At 32.9% G+C, this 18,627-nt stretch overlaps 9 protein-coding genes across 9 annotated transcripts; 4 read left to right on the top strand and 5 right to left on the bottom strand.

Moving 5' to 3' along the window:
- Positions 1–305: 305 nt before the first annotated feature.
- TVAGG3_0309580 (cellular response to bisphenol A) lies at positions 306–1,440 on the top strand (the record flags this gene model as incomplete). The annotated part of the gene is made up of 1 exon (XM_001322245.2): positions 361–1,401. The coding sequence occupies one exon, from the start codon at positions 361–363 to the stop codon at positions 1,399–1,401; it is 1,041 nt and encodes a 346-aa protein (XP_001322280.2).
- Positions 1,441–1,838: 398 nt separating this feature from the next.
- On the bottom strand, positions 1,839–3,697 carry TVAGG3_0309570 (uncharacterized protein; the record flags this gene model as incomplete). The annotated part of the gene is made up of 1 exon (XM_001322246.1): positions 1,839–3,650. The coding sequence occupies one exon, from the start codon at positions 3,648–3,650 to the stop codon at positions 1,839–1,841; it is 1,812 nt and encodes a 603-aa protein (XP_001322281.1).
- Positions 3,698–4,572: 875 nt separating this feature from the next.
- Positions 4,573–6,026, top strand: TVAGG3_0309560 (enolase; the record flags this gene model as incomplete). Its single annotated transcript, XM_001322247.2, has 1 exon — positions 4,573–5,991. One exon carries the CDS (start codon positions 4,573–4,575, stop codon positions 5,989–5,991), a length of 1,419 nt encoding a protein of 472 aa, XP_001322282.1.
- Positions 6,027–6,161: 135 nt separating this feature from the next.
- Positions 6,162–6,972, bottom strand: TVAGG3_0309550 (chromo domain-like family; the record flags this gene model as incomplete). The annotated part of the gene is made up of 1 exon (XM_001322248.1): positions 6,580–6,972. One exon carries the CDS (start codon positions 6,970–6,972, stop codon positions 6,580–6,582), a length of 393 nt encoding a protein of 130 aa, XP_001322283.1.
- Positions 6,973–7,556: 584 nt separating this feature from the next.
- On the top strand, positions 7,557–10,487 carry TVAGG3_0309540 (armadillo (ARM) repeat-containing protein family; the record flags this gene model as incomplete). Its single annotated transcript, XM_001322249.1, has 1 exon — positions 7,563–10,487. The coding sequence occupies one exon, from the start codon at positions 7,563–7,565 to the stop codon at positions 10,485–10,487; it is 2,925 nt and encodes a 974-aa protein (XP_001322284.1).
- A 46-nt stretch (positions 10,488–10,533) lies between these two features.
- On the bottom strand, positions 10,534–12,541 carry TVAGG3_0309530 (protein ubiquitination; the record flags this gene model as incomplete). The annotated part of the gene is made up of 1 exon (XM_001322250.1): positions 10,601–12,313. The coding sequence occupies one exon, from the start codon at positions 12,311–12,313 to the stop codon at positions 10,601–10,603; it is 1,713 nt and encodes a 570-aa protein (XP_001322285.1).
- A 156-nt stretch (positions 12,542–12,697) lies between these two features.
- TVAGG3_0309520 (RNA polymerase II transcription regulator recruiting protein) lies at positions 12,698–13,420 on the bottom strand (the record flags this gene model as incomplete). Its single annotated transcript, XM_001322251.1, has 1 exon — positions 12,743–13,414. The coding sequence occupies one exon, from the start codon at positions 13,412–13,414 to the stop codon at positions 12,743–12,745; it is 672 nt and encodes a 223-aa protein (XP_001322286.1).
- A 447-nt stretch (positions 13,421–13,867) lies between these two features.
- TVAGG3_0309510 (uncharacterized protein) lies at positions 13,868–14,367 on the bottom strand (the record flags this gene model as incomplete). Its single annotated transcript, XM_001322252.1, has 1 exon — positions 13,999–14,361. One exon carries the CDS (start codon positions 14,359–14,361, stop codon positions 13,999–14,001), a length of 363 nt encoding a protein of 120 aa, XP_001322287.1.
- Positions 14,368–14,418: 51 nt separating this feature from the next.
- TVAGG3_0309500 (uncharacterized protein) lies at positions 14,419–16,497 on the top strand (the record flags this gene model as incomplete). The annotated part of the gene is made up of 1 exon (XM_001322253.1): positions 14,428–16,470. One exon carries the CDS (start codon positions 14,428–14,430, stop codon positions 16,468–16,470), a length of 2,043 nt encoding a protein of 680 aa, XP_001322288.1.
- Between the last annotated feature and the right edge of the window lie 2,130 nt (positions 16,498–18,627).

Raw genomic sequence — 18,627 nt, 5'->3', positions numbered from 1 at the left:
ATCATATTTCTTCTTGAGTTATACTACTTAGGGTTCTTATTTGTGTAATTCAATTCAAATCAATTTCAATTTCTGAACTCGGAACAAAGAATGAATCTGAGTTAGAGAAATCGTACAAATTATAGTATAGATTATTGGGCATTTATTTGTTTTGAGCTGATCGCATTTCCCTTTTCTGAGGCCGATAAAGTAAATCCTCTCAAAAGTGCCATTATTCAATTTGATACTTTCGAATTAATTGAACAAATTTACTGATAATAATCAAATTAACAAATTCACTCGATGCTCAAATTTTGATGAGGATTCAAAAATCTAATAACAGTACAATTCGTTCCGCCTGGTTTTATATATCTCAAACCTTTGAATAGTGGGTTCTTAGGTCCATCGTATATCCTTAAAAAAGAAGATAATAACAAATTATACATCTGCAAAGCTTTTTCAAAAAAGGCAATCGGCGACGAAGCTGATGTGGACAATTTCATACAGACAATCAGAATTGTTAGAGGATTAAAAGAAGCTTGCTTTCTTCCATACCACTATTATTACAATGAGGAAGGATTTGTTTATGCCATTCGACCATTTTTCGAAGGGTTAGACCTTTATTCATACATAACGAACTGCGATCTTGATATTAACAGCATTTATGCCCAATGGAAAGTCCTAGTTCGAATTTACAGACATCTTCATAAACGAAAGATTGCACCGAATACAATCAAAGCATCAAACATCTTTGTAGAAAATGGAACAGTAGCATTTATTACCGATATATACCCTCCACCGAAAAGTTTTAATCCTACAATTCATAAATCAAATCCATTTGACGTTGGATTTTTATCACCGGAATATTTGACTTTAGGATGCCCACCTTCCTATAAATCTGATATCTGGTCATTAGGAGTCCTACTTTGGTTTATGGTAACAAAAAAGTTGCCATGGAATGTTAATAACATTGTTGTCATGCTTAAACAGATACAAAGAGCCACACCTGAGAATTCAAACTCTCTTCCTGATGAAATTAAAGAAATCATGGCAACAATGCTCCAATTCAATCCAGATTCAAGAGCTGAAACAGAAGTATTAGTGCATACAATGCCTGGCAAACAGATTGCTAAATTACCTCCAATTGGCCCTGAAATTAGATCAAATTCTTTAAAGATTGCAGGAGATATTGTAGTTAAAAAGCTCAAAGGATCACCTTCTTCTCCTATCACATTGAATGGAATCAAACCCTCTCCTCACAGAATTTCTTTGGATGACAGCGACAGTGGAGACAAAAAAATCCACGCTGCTGGCGGAAATCAAAATATCCAACTAAATATCCCAACAAAATTCACTAGAAGAGTTGGAATAATATCTCGTCAAGGATCTCTAACAACAATACAGAGATTTGCTCCGAAATGATTAATTTTAACATTTTATTTGTATGATAATACTAAATATATTTTTATATTCTATGTTTTCATATCTGTTTTGCTTACCTTCTTCATTTCTTCATTTGAATTTCATTTAGAAGCAGGGATATAAATGAAACTCATTAACACTAGCTATTGACTGTTTATGTTTAAGAATCAAATTGATATAAATTTTAATAATTTCAAAATAAAAAAAAAATTGCTTTTGTATCTTTCATTTAAACCTAGAATGACATCTCAACTTTAATGATATCTCAATGCTATCTTCAAATGCTTTCATTCACTCATTTCAAGCTACATGATTGAAAAATTAACTGATAATTATCACATTATTTAAATAAAAACCACAATAAATAACACATATACTAGAGAAAACATCAACATAAGTTAAAACGAAAATACAAACAAAATTTTTATAAATAAATCTCAAACATGAGGGAAAGTCATATTAAGAGTCTCAATTATATGGTCTGCACATTTTTCTAGACAAGCAAGTCTGCGAATACCGGTTGAACTGATCGTTTCCACTCTCTTTTTGATAGATCTGACTAATTTCAGTGCTGCTTTTGCAATTTTCTTCATAGACACAGGATCAACAGTCAGAGCCCATTCACAACGCATAATGGCTACAATGTTAACATAATCCTTACCAATTGCGCGTGGTGAAAGATCAATATTTGGTAATTGAGAAACTAAACACTGGCGAAGTGCTTCACTGATTGTATCATTCTCCAAAAAGGCCGATGCCGAGAAATATCCAGCATATAAAGCACAAACATCTGGTCCAAAGACTCTATTTGTGATTTCACTGAATTCTTCTGAATTTGCACTCATTGCTTTCCAAATTGTTTTCTGGCATTGTTCACGGAGTTGTAATCCGATATCAAAAGCAATGGATTTAACTCGCTTGAAAAATTCTTCAAATAAAAGAAGCCATTTTTCACCTTCAATGAGGACAAGAACATTTCCAAGGGTAGAAATGTATAAATTGGAGACATTTTCCTCGTTTTCTATTCCGGTAATGGCTAAATCGAAAACCATTTCTCTTGGAATATCGAATTCGATGGCGAAATTCGGGAGATGTCGAAATGGCATCCAATGATCTATGGAATTAAACAAAGATGGGAAATTTGAAAAATGATCTAATATTGGCTTAATTGTAATGAAAAAGTTTTGACTTGAGTAATCAATACTCGCTAATCTTAACCTATGAGATAAAATGGCTGCAATTTGTTCAACATCTACAGACTTATAGTCCAATTCTGTAAATTGCTGTGATAATTTGAGAATTTTTGAGCGACATTTGATTGTACTGATTGGACTAATTGATGAAAAAAGGGCAGTCAATATTACTGGCTGTCCTTTTGAACATCTTTTCAATAAATAATTAATTAAGTCGCTATTTGCAAGTCTGAGGTCAGTATCGGCAATTATATCGGATACAGGTGAAAGGAAAGAGACAGTATCAATGTCTATAATAGGTGAGCAAAAAGACCAAATTAAAAACCCAGCAAATGCAGAACCGCAGCTTCTCTTAATAAAATCGTACAGGGATTTTACCATGTGATGATACGAGGTTGGTAAATTATAAGACTCTGTAAAAATTACGTCGGAATAAACATGATCTAAATAATTTCGTAATCTTGTTGTCAAATACTTTGAAACTTTGTATGGAACATCTACTTCTTTTAATAATCTTGATATTATAAAGAGACCAACAATTAAAGAAGGCGATTCTTCATTTTCAAATTGGCCAAGAAATTTTATCAAATGTAATGATGAAGAATTCAGGTATTTAGCTAATTCACTAGTATATGCTGAGTATTCTTGTAATACGGTCATACAAACTTGAAAATGTTGAACAGGCTGAGGAGAAACAGTACATAAAACAGGAAGGATATAGTAGAGCATATTGCTAGCTTTATTTCCTGTGTAGTGTGAAGCGTCATACAAAATGGTCTGATTATTATCGAACCTAATGTTAATCTGTTGACCGTGAGTATGAGAAAGTAAATGATTTACTGATACATTGATCTGAAATACACTTCCGTTCAAAGGTGTCTCTGATACAACATTAAATAGCTGAATTCGATTTTCTAATAGGTTTTGTGTATAAATTGTTGTATTTTCAAGTTGCCTGTAAGTAAGAGTTATTGATTGAGGTTTTGGACAGTATACAAATACATAGTAAGAACGTATGGCAGTGGAATAAGCAATATCATTTTCATCCTCAATCATTAATAATGAAAACTCTTTTATGAAAAACAATATATACAGCTTTTTAAGAATGAGAACTAAAAAAATATTCATATACACGGGATACTTGTCAGCTTTTATCGGCGCGAATAAAAAATACAACTCCTAGAAGTTTCAATGAAGATTTATGTGATTTTAGATTTTATAAAAAGTGCGAGTGAGGAAAAGGAAAATATGATCCAGAAAGGTCTATTTTTTTCAGTTTGCTTAATCGAGGCTCTATAAGTCTTTTGAGTTGCTCACTATGTGAGTAAGATTTTTACTAGTTACAGCCTAATAAAATAATTAAATGATATGATACTTGCATATTTCAATAACAGATAAAGTTTGATTCGGCAATCAGTCATCAAACCAACCTAATAGTAATAATATATATGCAGATAGAATAACATCAATTTCTGCAATTCAATTCATCATTACCTATAATTTAGAGAAATTTGGTATCATTTTCATCAATATTTAAAAAGGAAAATACTACCATTAGCTGGTGTATGGTATCACATTGACAGATTTATAGCCAAACAATGAATGTAATTACTTTTGTAATTGAAAATTTTGAAAAAGTAATAAAATTGAAGCGATAAAAAATTGCAACAACAGCTAATTATATTCTAAATACAATATATAATAGAATATTAAAATCAAAAATGGTGATTGGATAATTTAAGAACTGTCAAATTAATGAACGATACATTCATAATTTTTAAAATGTGACATGATTTCAGAAATAGAATCAATCATTCTAAGGATATACATCCAAAATTGCAAAAAGAATTTCGACCACTAAGGGATGAAGGCCTATCGTCAAATTCATTCACAAAAATTGAGCTCATTTTTTTGAAAGGAGAATGTTCTTTCTCCTCAGAAATTATGAATAGGGATGGTCGTATCACTTTTAATAACAATGAACGCCGAGCACGACGCTATTGTTAAGGAATGCATTGCCGAGGCTGCCAAGTCTGAGGACCCAATCGGCACACTCTCCGTCCTTCTTAAGAAGAAGGCTCCAAAGGCTCTCATCGAGAAGGTTGTTGGCCGCGAAGTTCTTGACTCCCGTGGCAACCCAACAGTCGAAGTTGATGTCTACGTAAAGTACCTCGGCCGTATCACACTCGCTGGCCGCTCCTCCGCCCCATCTGGCGCTTCAACAGGTGTTGGTGAAGCCCTCGAACTCCGTGATGGCGACAAGGCTCGCTATGGTGGCAAGGGCACACAGAAGGCCGCCAAGAACGTTACAGAGGTTCTTTCCCCAGCTCTCAAGGGAATGTGCTTCTGCGACTTCCCAGCCCTCGACAAGAAGATCTGCGACACAGATGGCACAGTTCTTAAGAAGAACGTTGGTGGCAACGCTTGCACAGCTACATCCTTCGCTCTCGCCGAAGCTGGTGCTGCCATCCAGGAAATCGAACTCTTCCAGTACCTCGCCAAGGCCTTCTATGGTGGCTGCGACAAGGTTCCAAAGAAGTTCAAGCTCCCATCTCCATTCTTCAACATCCTTAACGGTGGCAAGCATGCCGGTGGCAACCTCAAGTTCCAGGAATTCATGGTTACACCAACACGCAAGGTTCCATTCCCAGACCAGCTCCGCATGATCGCCGAAGTTTACCAGAAGCTCGGCGGCATCCTCGTCAAGAAGTACGGTCTCTCCGCTAAGAACCTTGGTGATGAAGGTGGCTTCGCTCCAAACCTTGACTCCCCAGAAGAGGCCCTCGTCGTTATCGAGGAGGCCATCAAGGCTGCTGGCTACGAAGCTGGCAAGGATGTCTTCATCGCTATGGATGTTGCCTCATCCGAATTCTACGACGAAGAGAAGAAGCTCTACGAAGTCGAAGTTGGCAAGTTCCTCAACGCCGACCAGATGATCGAGTACTACGAGGACCTCCTCAAGCGCCACCCAGCCATCGTCTCAATCGAAGATGCTCTTGGCGAACTCGACTACGAGAACTGGACAAAGCTCAACGCTAAGATCGGTGACAAGGTCCAGCTTGTCGGTGATGACCTTTACACAACAAACCCAATCACAATCAAGAAGGGTCTCGAGGGCAAGTGGTGCAACGCTCTCCTCCTCAAGGTCAACCAGATCGGTACAATCTCCGAGGGTATGGAGGCTGCCCGCCTTATCCTCAACGCTGGCCACCGCGTCATGGTTTCCCACCGCTCTGGCGAAACATGCAACTCCGTCATCGCTGACCTTGCTGTCGCCATCGGTGCTCAGGCCATCAAGACAGGTTCAACAGCTCGCGGAGAACGTATCCAGAAGTACACACGCCTTCTCCAGATCTACGACTACCTCAAGGAACACGACATGCTCGCTGAGGAATAAACATCTTTCCTGATTTATTATTATTGACAAATCACAATAATTTTTATCAAAATATTTACTCAAAAAATGTGGATTCTCTATAACATATATCTTCTATAAATTGTTAGAACTCCATTAATTTAATAATAATTTAAAAGGATTGAAGGTTTTTGATTGACATATTTTTAATTTTAGAACATAATTCATGCTGGACTAATGATATATCATAAAAACAGTCACTGTATTCAGAATATTACATTTACTAAGTTGGATTTGTTAGGGAACAAAAGTTTATTTTGAAATTTTAGTAATATATTTTTAAATTTAAACTTTATTAACAAACAATAAGGAATAGGAAATATGTAGTATAAATACCTATTTTGAATTAATTGTTATATCAAAAAGGTTTTCCAAAAATATTTATTTTAAATTGAGTTGAATTATGTAGTTCAAGAGGTAAATACTGGAACAGTCAAACAATTGTGACACATGAATATCCAGATTATGATCGCTCGACTTTTTTATTTTTGAAATTACGATTAATTTAAGTTGAAATTCATTTCAAAATGAAATGTAGTAATTAAAAATGCTTAGACATTGCAAGATAATCTATGCATTGCTTTCTTCGTCACAGAATTTTGCATGTTTTTCGTAATAATATAATACTTCTTGTGGATAGCGAGTTCGCACTTCTTCTTCAGTGTATTCAAACGTTTCTTTTGATTTTTTATGATAGAATTTAATTAGCTCTTCTTCATCTTGGATTTTCATTCCAAGAATTACAATTTCGTGTTCAGGAGGTGATGTTTTGATAAGAATCGAATTAATGTATTCAATGATGATATTTTTATCTCTAAACGCGCTGATAGATAACCAAGAATACTGAAATGCAGTAATATTACTCTTCCAACGTACGAGATATTGAATATGGCCATTGTTCTCACGATGGCCAACAATTGAATCAATATTTTCTCGAGTTGGAATTAATGAAACAGGTTTCATAATTTTTGGCACTTTTTTTGATATGAGTCAATTGAGTAAAATTACTTGAGAGAGGACGGGGATAGATCTTTCGAGAAAAGAAATATCAGATCTCTTAATTTAAAATGTTGTATTAATAAAATGGAGAAACTCCTCTTCATCAAGCATCTAAGTAAATTTTCCAGTTTCAAGATGTCTTATAAATCAATAATTATACATTGATCTTTGTTTTAATCTAGGAGACTTGTATTAGTTTTTTTCTCCCTTCCTTTATGTTAGCTGGCTTTTTGTAGTGAAAATCCGGCCACAAATACTTTCCCTATTCCTATTTTGACTTGAAAAAGAGGCACATTACACACTGTTGTCCCAGCTTTCACGTCAAGTATGTTAGCCCTTGAAGGTGGACAGGCTACTCTTTATGTGACACCATCCAATTATATTAAAAGTATGACAAATCTTCTTATTTCATTTTGTAAATCCGAAACAAGTCTTGGTAATTTTTTTTGAATAAACATTTTAAGTAGAGTGCGAAATTATTACTAAAAGTATTTAATGAGTGTAGTTTAGTCAAAATATTATCACAATTTATTATTTTATTTTTCAGTCAAATAATGAGTTCGCCCTTGGAACAACAATTCGAAGTTTTTGTTGGTAAATTCCAACAAGGTGCAGAAGATACACATGATTTTCTTAAAAATATGATGCAAGACCCAGATTTTCTTCGAATTCCAAGTTCAATATTGGGAAAAAATGAATATCCAGATTTTCTTTTTATGATTTTACAAGCTTCTCAAGCTATTATTGAAAACAATTGGGATTATAGCAACCCAGTTTGCATGGAATTTTTAAAAAATTTGGTATTTTTTCTTGCACCAAACTCTAATGAAAACAATGACACAATTTCCTTATGCATTGATATACTCACATTCATTACGCTGAATTATTGGCCGCCATTTCCTTCTGAAAATAATGATTCTCAATCAGATTACATTTTACTGGTTGGAATCTCGTTTAGTTCTCTTTCAATCATAGCCAAAGTTCTATATAAGCAAATAACAGATCCAAATTATCGAAATCAACAAAGTATTCAACAAATACAAAATATCAGCTCCAAACACGAAGATTTCGACAAAGCAATTCAGTTCTTACTAAGTATCATCGAAACTAATCCAAACAAAACAACTTACGTTTTATTATTTGATTTTATTTCCGACATGAGCAAGATTTACGCGTTTGAGTATTACCCAGAAGCCATAAGTACATTTTTTGTTAATAATCAGCAAGAAGAATACTTTCCTGCTTTATCTCGGCTGATTTTGACTCAACACGTACTTGGAAACACTGAAAGATTGATTCCCATTGGCGAATTCATTGGAAATTTCATAAATTTGTCAATAAATCCGAAATTAATTGTCGAAAATTCGGATTTCTTTGAATTATTTACAGATCTAGCTCCACAAATCTCCATCATGAACGATACATCTCATCCAAACTCAGAAGAAGAACCAAATAATCCAAATCCATTTGAAAAATATTTATTTGACCATTTACAAGGAGTTTTACTTTTAATTTCGAACCTTACAAAAGAGAGACCAGATTTTGTACAAAAATTTCTCAAAATTTTTGAATTTTTAATTTCCAAAAAATTTAAGCATTTAATGAGCATTGTACACTGGCAATCAATTTACTACAGTGTACTGAACATTATTCCAGCGTTTTTCAAGGTTATTGATGACAAAATAATTTTTGAAAATAATCCTCAAAATAAAATGTTCCAAATGTTCTCTTATGCATTATCATTGATAACATCAGCACATGATGAACAAATTTTCTCTCTAATTCAGAGTTATTTCGTTGAAATTGTTAATAATCAAGAATCTTTTGAAGAAAACATGGAAAAAATTGAAAAACTGATATCTATGTTGATTATAATACTCCATTATTCAAAAGATACTTCGCGATACTCAGAAATTATTAACTTTTTTATTCAGAACATCCAGAAGCCACAAGAAGACACTATTTATCAAAATGAGCTCATATTCTTCTTTATTTCGCAAATTAGTGATGTTTTACATTCAAATGTTTTTTCTGGACTTTTAGGAGGAATTTACGACCAATTTTATCAGCACTTGGATACAGATAATTACATGTATCAAATGTTTATTGCAAAATGTTTGTTTTCTTTCATTAATTTAGACTTTTATAATAATTCTAACAATAGACAAGCCATTGCCTATTATCTGAATAACATGAAGGTACAAGGACTTATGGAGATGATAATTCCTAGCTTCGAACCAACTTTGGCCAAGCTTCATCCCCTTTCTTTGCCAGATTTCATAAAATTCAATCAAATCCTGCCATTTATGCTTAACTACATAAACTGCAGGAAACAGGGGTTATCAACTAGGTTAAATCAATTCAGAAAAAACACAGAAATTCATTTGTTAAATTTCCTTAGCCAACAACTTGAATCGTTTAATCCAAGTGACATTGAGAGTCTACATACAACATCTATTGCCGTGAAAATGATAAATGACTTAGCTTCTGCGATTTATAAAAAAGATATAGTTTCAGATAAAGAAAACAAGAATATTTATACCGGAGTATCAATGATAATTGAAAAGCTCCCAGTTCTTCTTGAAAATATCAATGGAAACATCGAAGCAGCAAATAATCAAAATTCAATTCAGGAATATTTCAATTCTGACCTGTTTTCCATGCATTATAAACTTTTCAAGAAGATGGTTAAGCTTATTTCATTACAGCCTCAATTCCTTCCTAAAGAAGACTACATTCAATTGTTCCTTTCGACTCCTCAGGCTTTTTATACTCAAGACATGGCTGAAAGACTATACATAATGTTCCAGACCTATCCTTCTGATGAAGAATCCCAAAAAAGTTTTGATTTCGTATTAAATTCTCTCTTTTTAATGGAAAATCCACCAAAAGACATCATGTCTGCTTCTATAAAGTTCGTAACTAGTTTTGTTTCCAATAATAATGCAGAAATTTTGCAAAGATATATTTTCCCAATTATTCAGAGAATCATTATGTTCTGTAACTGTCCAATTATTGATATATCAAGGAATGCGCTTAATTGTCTGTCTAAATTCATTTCTGATATGGATTCCGAGCATAAACAAAAAACCAGACAGGAAAATTATGCTCCAAGTTATAAAGATCTAATAGTTGTGGCTACAGAATCAGGAGAGATGACAATTATTGAATACATTTTCATAGAAATTATTGGATTAATTTCTCTTGGATATTTGAAGTTTAATTTCGATCGGTTCCTTAATATCTTCTCAACTGAATTAGTTTTCGATCCAATTCAGCAGAATTTTGACAAAATTTTGGATGAAAAACTTGGAACACATGAAGGAGAGCTTCCTGATCTCATTAGAACACTTGTGTTTGACCATAGCAACGAAGCAAACCATCATAGACCGAATATTTTGAAAAAAGTTTTTGTTTTATTTTCTGGAGTTTCCTATGCCGATCCAGATTTCAACATTCGTTATAGGAATACAAAATAACTTTATTTATTTTGTTAATTTATTAATAAATATTATATTTGATAAAAATTTTATTAACAAGTCTTTGGAATCGAAGAGTTTGGAACAAGTTTGATAAAAGGATTATTGGTTTTTTATTCTCCAATGATTGATTTTAGATAATCTATCATATCAGAATTATCTTGAATTGATTCTGCAATATTTAAGATAGAAACTGTGTCTACATTTGGTGACTTTTTCTTTTGTATCATGACTTTATAATCTGCGCCATTATTTATTAGATATTTAACTAAATCTAGGTTCTTACTTTGAACAGAAAGACTTAATGGTGTATAATATAGGAATCTCTTCTTCGTTGAACACATGTCATTGCAGTTTGCGCCTTTTTCAACAAGATATTTTGCAATTTCGAGGTTTCCTCTTTTACAACACATCATTAAAGGCGAAATGAAAACATGAGGATGTTTCTCAACTCGTTCATTCACATTCATTCCTTTTTCTAGAAGCTCTTTAACAATATCGAAATGTCCATACTTGCACGCGTACATCAAAACATTTGGAGCTTTGCTATCTTTATAAATTGGAGAATTTTTATGAAGAATTTCAAGAGCAACTTCATACAAACCATTTTTGATTGCATAAGAGCATAAATCATAATTCCTTATAATCTCTGTTTCATCGGATCTATATGGATATCTATAATACTTTGCTTCAGTCTGAATAAAAGTCACATTTGCACCTTTTTCAACAAGATATTTTGCAATTTCTTTGTTTTTCATCTTGATTGCGAAAGAAAGCGGCGAATAACAAAATTTATTCTGTGGTAAGCAAAATGTTGTATTAACAGAACAGCCTCTTTCAACAGCAATCTTCAAAATGTCAAAGTTCTGATGAATAGAACTAGAAATAACTGGTGTGAAATCTTGAATTTCTTTGAATTGGAAATTTTCTTCTAAGAAATGAAGAATTTTTTCTCTTGCAACAATTTTCTCTTTTTGGTTGATGACTTTCTTTACTTCTTCTACTTCTATTAGTTTATCTTCATGAGAAATGTCTATATTTAGTAAGTTCATGGACTTTTCAAATAATTCTTTTTCATTTATCAAAGAAAAATAATTTGAAAATTCTTCAAAAGGCTTTCTAATTGTGTTTTCATGTTTGGCGTTGATCCTTCCGAGTTTGTTCATAAGTAAACATATCTCTGTGTTGCAAAAATTATATAATGATGAATAAGCTGTCACGTTTTTGAAAGATAATCTATAAATTGACAAAATCCATTCAGCGACATCATTTCTATTATATTCAACAGCAAGTTTAAATGCTTCTTTGTAGTCTTTCTTTGATATGGAATTCCTTTTAGTGAATGCAGCTTTAATAAGTTCGAAACTACCGCCAATAACTGATAAAAATATATCTGGAATGAAATCAGTCGAATTTAATACCAAAAAATGGTAACAATTGATCGAATTCCATTTCGTTGCAATATCTAGCATATCGTTTATCTTCGGCCAATCAAAATTGCTGGATGAAGTTATCTCTTGCAATTTATGAAGATCATCAAAAGCAATTATATTTGAAATGTAATTATTCTCGAGATTTTCGAAATAGTGGGATTTTGATTGATCATCAAAATTCCGAATCCTCATAAATTGTTTGTTCATGATATCATAATAAAATTTATTATCAATTTTAGAAGAAATAATATCAAACGCTTTTAAAAATACTTGGACCTTCTTTCTACGCTTCATTCCTGCGTAGCTTATTACTCTGAGAATATGATTGGCTGGAACAATTTTTGTATCAATTAAATCTATAAGGAGGTGACATGAAATTTCGAGATTTTCCATGTTTAGTCCCCAAATTACAGTATCTGCTTTGCATAAGTTGCTTACAATATCCTCTAAAAACGAGATTGGTTCTTGGGCACTCAAAAAATAAAAGTGACTCCCTAAAATTTTCATTCAATTATATCAGCGCGAAGCACTGATTGTAAGTATCTGAATATACTGTGTTGTTTCATATTTTGCGTTATTTCTGTTGAGAAAATATGTAAACATATATATGCCATGTTAGACAAAGCAACATATTTCATATCTAAAAATTAATTTCGAGAAAGCTCTGCATTTTGAGAGCGCTTACATATATAAATCAACAAATACTGATAAAGAGCAGAAATTCTCTATTTATTCAATGAATGATAATAAGAAAATCTGGAATGTATGATGTACTAAAATAAACAGTAAAAACTAGATAATTTATCTTAATATACATAACATTTATTTATTTTGTGGTAAGTTTTGTTGTCTGCGCAACATTTGTTCTAACAATTTTCGATTCTGTTCAAGTGTGTCGATAGGCTTAATTGTATTGTCAGTATTAACTGTATTCGTTTTTCTAAGACTTTCTCGCTCCATGATTCTCTTAAGCGTAGAATTCCATCTATTTTTAACTGAATTATCAGTTCTTCCAGGAAGTCTTCTGGCAATTTCAGCCCATTTGGGCCCGATTTGCTTCATTGTAGTGATGAGAATATTATCTTCTTCTTGTGTCCAAGAACTTCTATTAATATTCGGATCTAAACGATTGCACCATCTTTCGCGACACTGCTTTGGAATTCTTCCTGGTAGTAATTCTGCAAGTGATGACCATTGACTTGGTCCGTTTTTGGCAACCCAATCTATAATTATCTGATCTTCTTCTCCAGTCCAAGAGCCACGTACAATATTCGGATTTACAACTTTATTCCAATGTGCAAGTACTTGTCTGTTTGTCTTTCCTGGGAAATTCTTCGCGATTGTGCTCCAGTCTCGTGAATGCTGAACTAATTCGGCAAGTAATTTATCTTCCTCGGGAGTCCAGCTTGCAGGTCCCATTGCCTTTGTCCGATTGCGAGTTCTTGTAGGGGCTAATGGGTTTAACTCGTGTGCTGAATCAGACTCCTGATTCATATTTTAAACAATGTAGCCGTTTAAAAATTAATATACACGAATCCACTTAGTTTTAGAGGATTTCATATATCAAATTATAAAGTACCTTTTATTATGAGATTATTGGAATATATGAAATTAAAACTATTTAACTTCAATGGATTGATATTGCAGATGATGAAAAATTTTCTGATTTTTCAAAATTATCGATACATATCATCTATGTTTTAGTTACTTACACGATCCTTATGTTGCAATATATATCATATTGTTGGTAAAATTATATGATTGCAATATTACTAGTTAAGGTTGTATAACTAATGTATATGAAGTCGAGAGAGCTATAAATGGTGGATTTAAGTAAAATTAGATGATTTCAATTCACTCAAGAGAATTTCATTTTGAAAATTAAACCATATCGCCTTCCACAAAATGATTTATGCAAAATACATGCATAAACTTTCATTAGATTGTCCAATTGTGAATACATTTCAACAGCATTCTTATATATTAAACAATATAATATTCACTTAATTTTTTATTTAATACAATACAATAACAATGATATACTGAAGCTAAACAAAAGAGAGAAACTATTCATTGAGTCATGAATTATTGGCATTTTTTTGTGACTCGAAGAATTTCAAAATCTTATATGTTTCTTCGGAGTACTGAGTCTGCGGGAATGTATTTTGGTCGAGTTTATAGAAAATTGGATATGCAAAAACGTTTTTGTATATTGCTCCTATAATCTGATCAAAAGTCAATGGCCCATACTTGCTACTTGATAGGTCTATTAAAGATTCGATAATGAATTGAAATCTAAGGAAACCTGTTGTTTCTGAAAATTGAACTGTAGAAATGAAGCCAATTATATCATTAGTTACTTTTGTGCATCCATCTACATCTTTTTTATCTAATAAATTCTTGTAATCTAAAATAGTTGTTATACATGAATCAAGATTCATTTTAAATGATGAAAAAGTGCCAAATAAAAGTGACGAAATTTTAAAAAACGTGCATTTTTAAAATTTATGACTGAAAATGAAATTATTTTAGAATTATATCAAGCAAAACTAGCAGATAGTGGGAGCGAAGCACTTGAAAATGACTACCTCAAATTTATTAAACAAGTTACTGAAGGATTAACCTATAAAGTTGTAGATTTTACAGGATGTCAAGGATCTTATCAAGTATTTTCTCGATTAACTCGTTTAATAAGACAATACCCAACGGTTTACAGTCTTAAATTCTTTGCAAATTTAAATAAAGATATAGGACTTCAAAGAATTGTACAAGTTTGCAGAACAAATCCAAGAATAACATCCTTAGACATAGGATGTAATGATTTGTCGGACGAATCTTGCAGTATTATGTCAGATATGGTAAAATATTCAAATTTAAATTCGTTACAACTTGGAAAGTTCGATAACGAGCTTCTACACAATAGATTTACGAGAGATGGAATTACACCGTTCTTGATTGAGATCACAAAATTAAATAAATTACGAAAATTAGGTCTCAGCGGCATAGGATCAATAAAACAACGAAAAACCATTAAATACAATGAATTTAGCCAAGTTGTCAGCGAATTAGTTGCAAAATGTTCCAAATTATTGACTCTTGACTTATCAGAGATGGGATTCATAGAAACAGACTTACCAGTCTTGACATCCGGCTTTGAGAGGAACCACACTCTCAAGCATCTGTCAATTTCCAACAATTCATTTATGAATTCCGCTTCTTTAATGAAATCAATAATGATTAATACAAAATTAAGATTTCTAAAGATCAGCAACTGCGGTGTTACATCAGAATCGATAGAATATCTTGCACAAGCCCTATCCAGAGGTCATCAGCTGATTTATTTGGATATTTCAAACAATAGAATTGGATCAAATGGAATTTCAGTACTTTTTAGGGTTCTTTCCGACAATATCTATTTGACTGAACTCTTTATGTCTAATGTTGATGCTACTTCTGACGTTGCTGCTTCATTTAACTTATTTTTATCGAAAAACAGAGTCATTCATGAGCTTGACTTCTCCAAGAATGATTTGGGAGATCATATGGCCGAAGTTCTTGCGATGTCTATTGGTCATCAAACATCTTTAGTCACACTAAATTTATCATCATGCAGAATTTCAGATCAAGGTGTTTTATCAATTGGAAAAGCATTGCAGCCAAATATAACTCTTAAGAAACTCATTTTAAGAGACAATTTCTTCACTAAAAATGCAGGATTTCAGTTATTAGATGTTTTGAGGAGCAATACATCAATAACATCATTAGATATATCTTCAAACCAAATTGATATGTTCGCAAAGAACGCAATCAAGACATTTTGCGAAAGAAATAAAAATAATAAAATTGATGATACTTTAGCATCAATGAGAAAGCAATATATCAACTTATCCATTGATAGTGCTAAGATTCCTGATAAACAGACGCAGTTAAACAACTTAATTGAAGAAAAAAAGAAATTAAATGCAGAAATCGAAGAAATTCAGAACAATATTGACCGAGAAACAAACATAATTGATATGATATTGAGAGATGATAATAAATCCTTGGAAGAACTAAAACAATTCATTAAAGATGATCATAAAGTTATTAGTGATACAGAACAGAAGATGCAGGAGCTGGAACAAAATAAGACTGTTGATGTAAAAGAATTCCATGATAAAATTAAGTTTTACGAAGAAGAATTTGACAGATTAGAAAAAGTTGCTCAAAATTTTGTTGTTCAAACAGATGAAATAAGAAAGAAAGGAGAGATTGATAAAGCAGAGTACGCAGCTAAGATATCCCAACTTCAAGAAATGATTAAAGATGTTAAAGCTCATTTGAAAGCCAAAGCAACTTTGCTGGAATACGAAATTCCAGAAAATCCTTTTGTTGAGAAAAAAGAAGAATTTCCTGCAGATGATTTTTCTTCTTATACTTCTACAACGAGAAAAGTTGAAGAGGATCCGTTGGCTAAACTTGAAGCAGAGCTAACAAAGAGATCGGAAATGGAATCAGCAAATACTGGAAAGAAGAAAAAGAAGAGGAGAGTTAAGAAACAAAAAGATTAAATTTTATGTTTTTTTCTTTGTTTTGATACCATGATTAAATATGTTTTATTGTTTATAAATGATTAACTTAAAATTATCTTGTTCCTCATAATGAAGAATTGCTTGATCATTTTGAGCTCATACATTGAAAACTACGCCATGTGAAAAAAAAAAGTATTCGAAATTCGAGTCGATACGAAAAGCAGACTTTTTTTTCGTACCCCCTCTCAATTTTTTTTCCAGTTTTCGTACTTTTTTACTGAGCATAGTATGTGATGTCTAATTTTTGCCTATGATCAGAACTTGTCTTTCTCGTGTTCATATTTCAATCTCTGGTCTAGACATATATCACATCAAATATCATATTTGATTATTTACAATTATTTAAAAGATTTTACTAGTACAAGCATAATGTTTTGTGCAAAGTACAATTTCAATGTGTTAATCTATAAAATTTGATTTTTATTGCATATGAAATTAGGCATCTTTTTTAAAATAGAGTTTTGAAGATAACCATATATGGGAACGAAATGTACTTGTTATTATAAGTACATTTATTGTTATAAATTTACTCAATTATCATAGATGATGAAATAAATATTTTATTATATAAAAAAGAGTGTTTATTCATTATAAATAGAGTTCCGTTAAGCAACTATTTTATTTGCAACAGGTAAACCCTAAATTTGCATGTTTGAAATATTGAGATCAAATATTTGCATGCAATCAATAAATTTGCTGCAAAATTATAATCTCAAGTATGTGCTATTTTGAAGTAATAATGAATTCGAGAGCTTTTTCACCATGATCTTTCAGAAAATGAAAGAACATAGAAAAACTGCCCTTTTTAGAGATGCCCTGACTTCAACAAGAGTCAGAGCCGGTATCTGTATGTCTTTCAGGGCCGAGATAAGAGGATATCGTCAATGATGTGGGCGATCTCCCTCAAACTCGGCCCTGAGGATTAGCATTACAGGCTCTGACACATGTTGAAGCCAGAAATTTGAGTTTGCTGTTTATCAGGGTCGGATTCCTCTCCTGCCGCCCTAGATCAGGACGGCATTTGGGAAATCCGGCTCTGAGGACTGTAAGTGAGGCCCTGGTCTCTGCTGAGGCCAGATCCTATGTACGTAGGTCTTTCAGGGTCGAGTTTTGACAAGAACGTCCATCAAATGGACATTTGTGTCAAAACTCAGCCCTGAGGATTGTATTTGCAGGCTCTGACCTTTACTGGGGCCAGAGCTTCGTTTGGTAAGTAACCCAGGGCCAGATTCCTCGCCTGCCGCCCGGGATCAGAGCGGCATTTGGGAAAGACGGCTCTGGGGACTGTAAGCGAAGCTCTGGCCTTTTCTGAGGCCAGAACCTGTGTATTTCTTTCTTTCAGGGCCGAGATGAGAGTAGATCGTCAATGATGTTGATGATCTCCCTCAAATCCGGCCCTGAGGATTGTATTTGCAGGCTCTGGCCACTTCCAAGGCCAGAGCTTCGAATGGACGTTCTTTCGAGACTGGTTTCCTCTCCGGCCGCCCCGAATCAGGGCGGTCTTTGAGGAAACCGGCCCCGAGGATTGTTTGCGAAGCTCTGGCATTTCCTGAGGCCAGAGCTTGTGAATTTCATTCAGAGCCAAGTTCCTCTCGGATCGAACCTAATGAGGACGACCGTTGAGGAACTTGGCTCTGAGGAAATCAATTGTGAGCTCTGGCCTCGATGAAGGCCAGAGTTTTCAAGGGAATGTTTTGATGGGATGAGTCTATTATCAGTAAGCTCATCCCATCAAAACATTCATTTAAAAATTGAATGAATAATTATCGTATGAATTCAAAAATTAAAAATATAAAGATGAATAAAATTATAATACATTTGAAATAGAATTAAATTATATTGAAATTGAATAAAAATTTCCAAAAAAAATTCAAAAAACTGAAAATGAATAGAAAAAATACAAAATTTGATAAGAAAAAACGATTTGAGTTAAAAAACATATCGACAAAACATGAATGTTTATGATTTAGATTAAATTGTGAATAAAATTTACTAGTTAAAAGAAGAATGAGAAAATAAAATTATATTATAAAGAAGATACTTTAGAAAGGAGTTTACGATTGCAATATTATATGGTATAACATTGCACTCTTAACCTCCTTTCGAGAATCAAATTTCTATAGCAAAATTGAGATA

The sequence above is a fragment of the Trichomonas vaginalis genome, chromosome V (assembly GCF_026262505.1).
Source record: "Trichomonas vaginalis G3 chromosome V, whole genome shotgun sequence".
In the NCBI taxonomy this organism is placed as follows: Eukaryota; Parabasalia; order Trichomonadida; family Trichomonadidae; genus Trichomonas; species Trichomonas vaginalis.
Note: the sequence above shows the minus strand (reverse complement) of the source record. Positions and strands in the feature narration are given on the sequence as shown.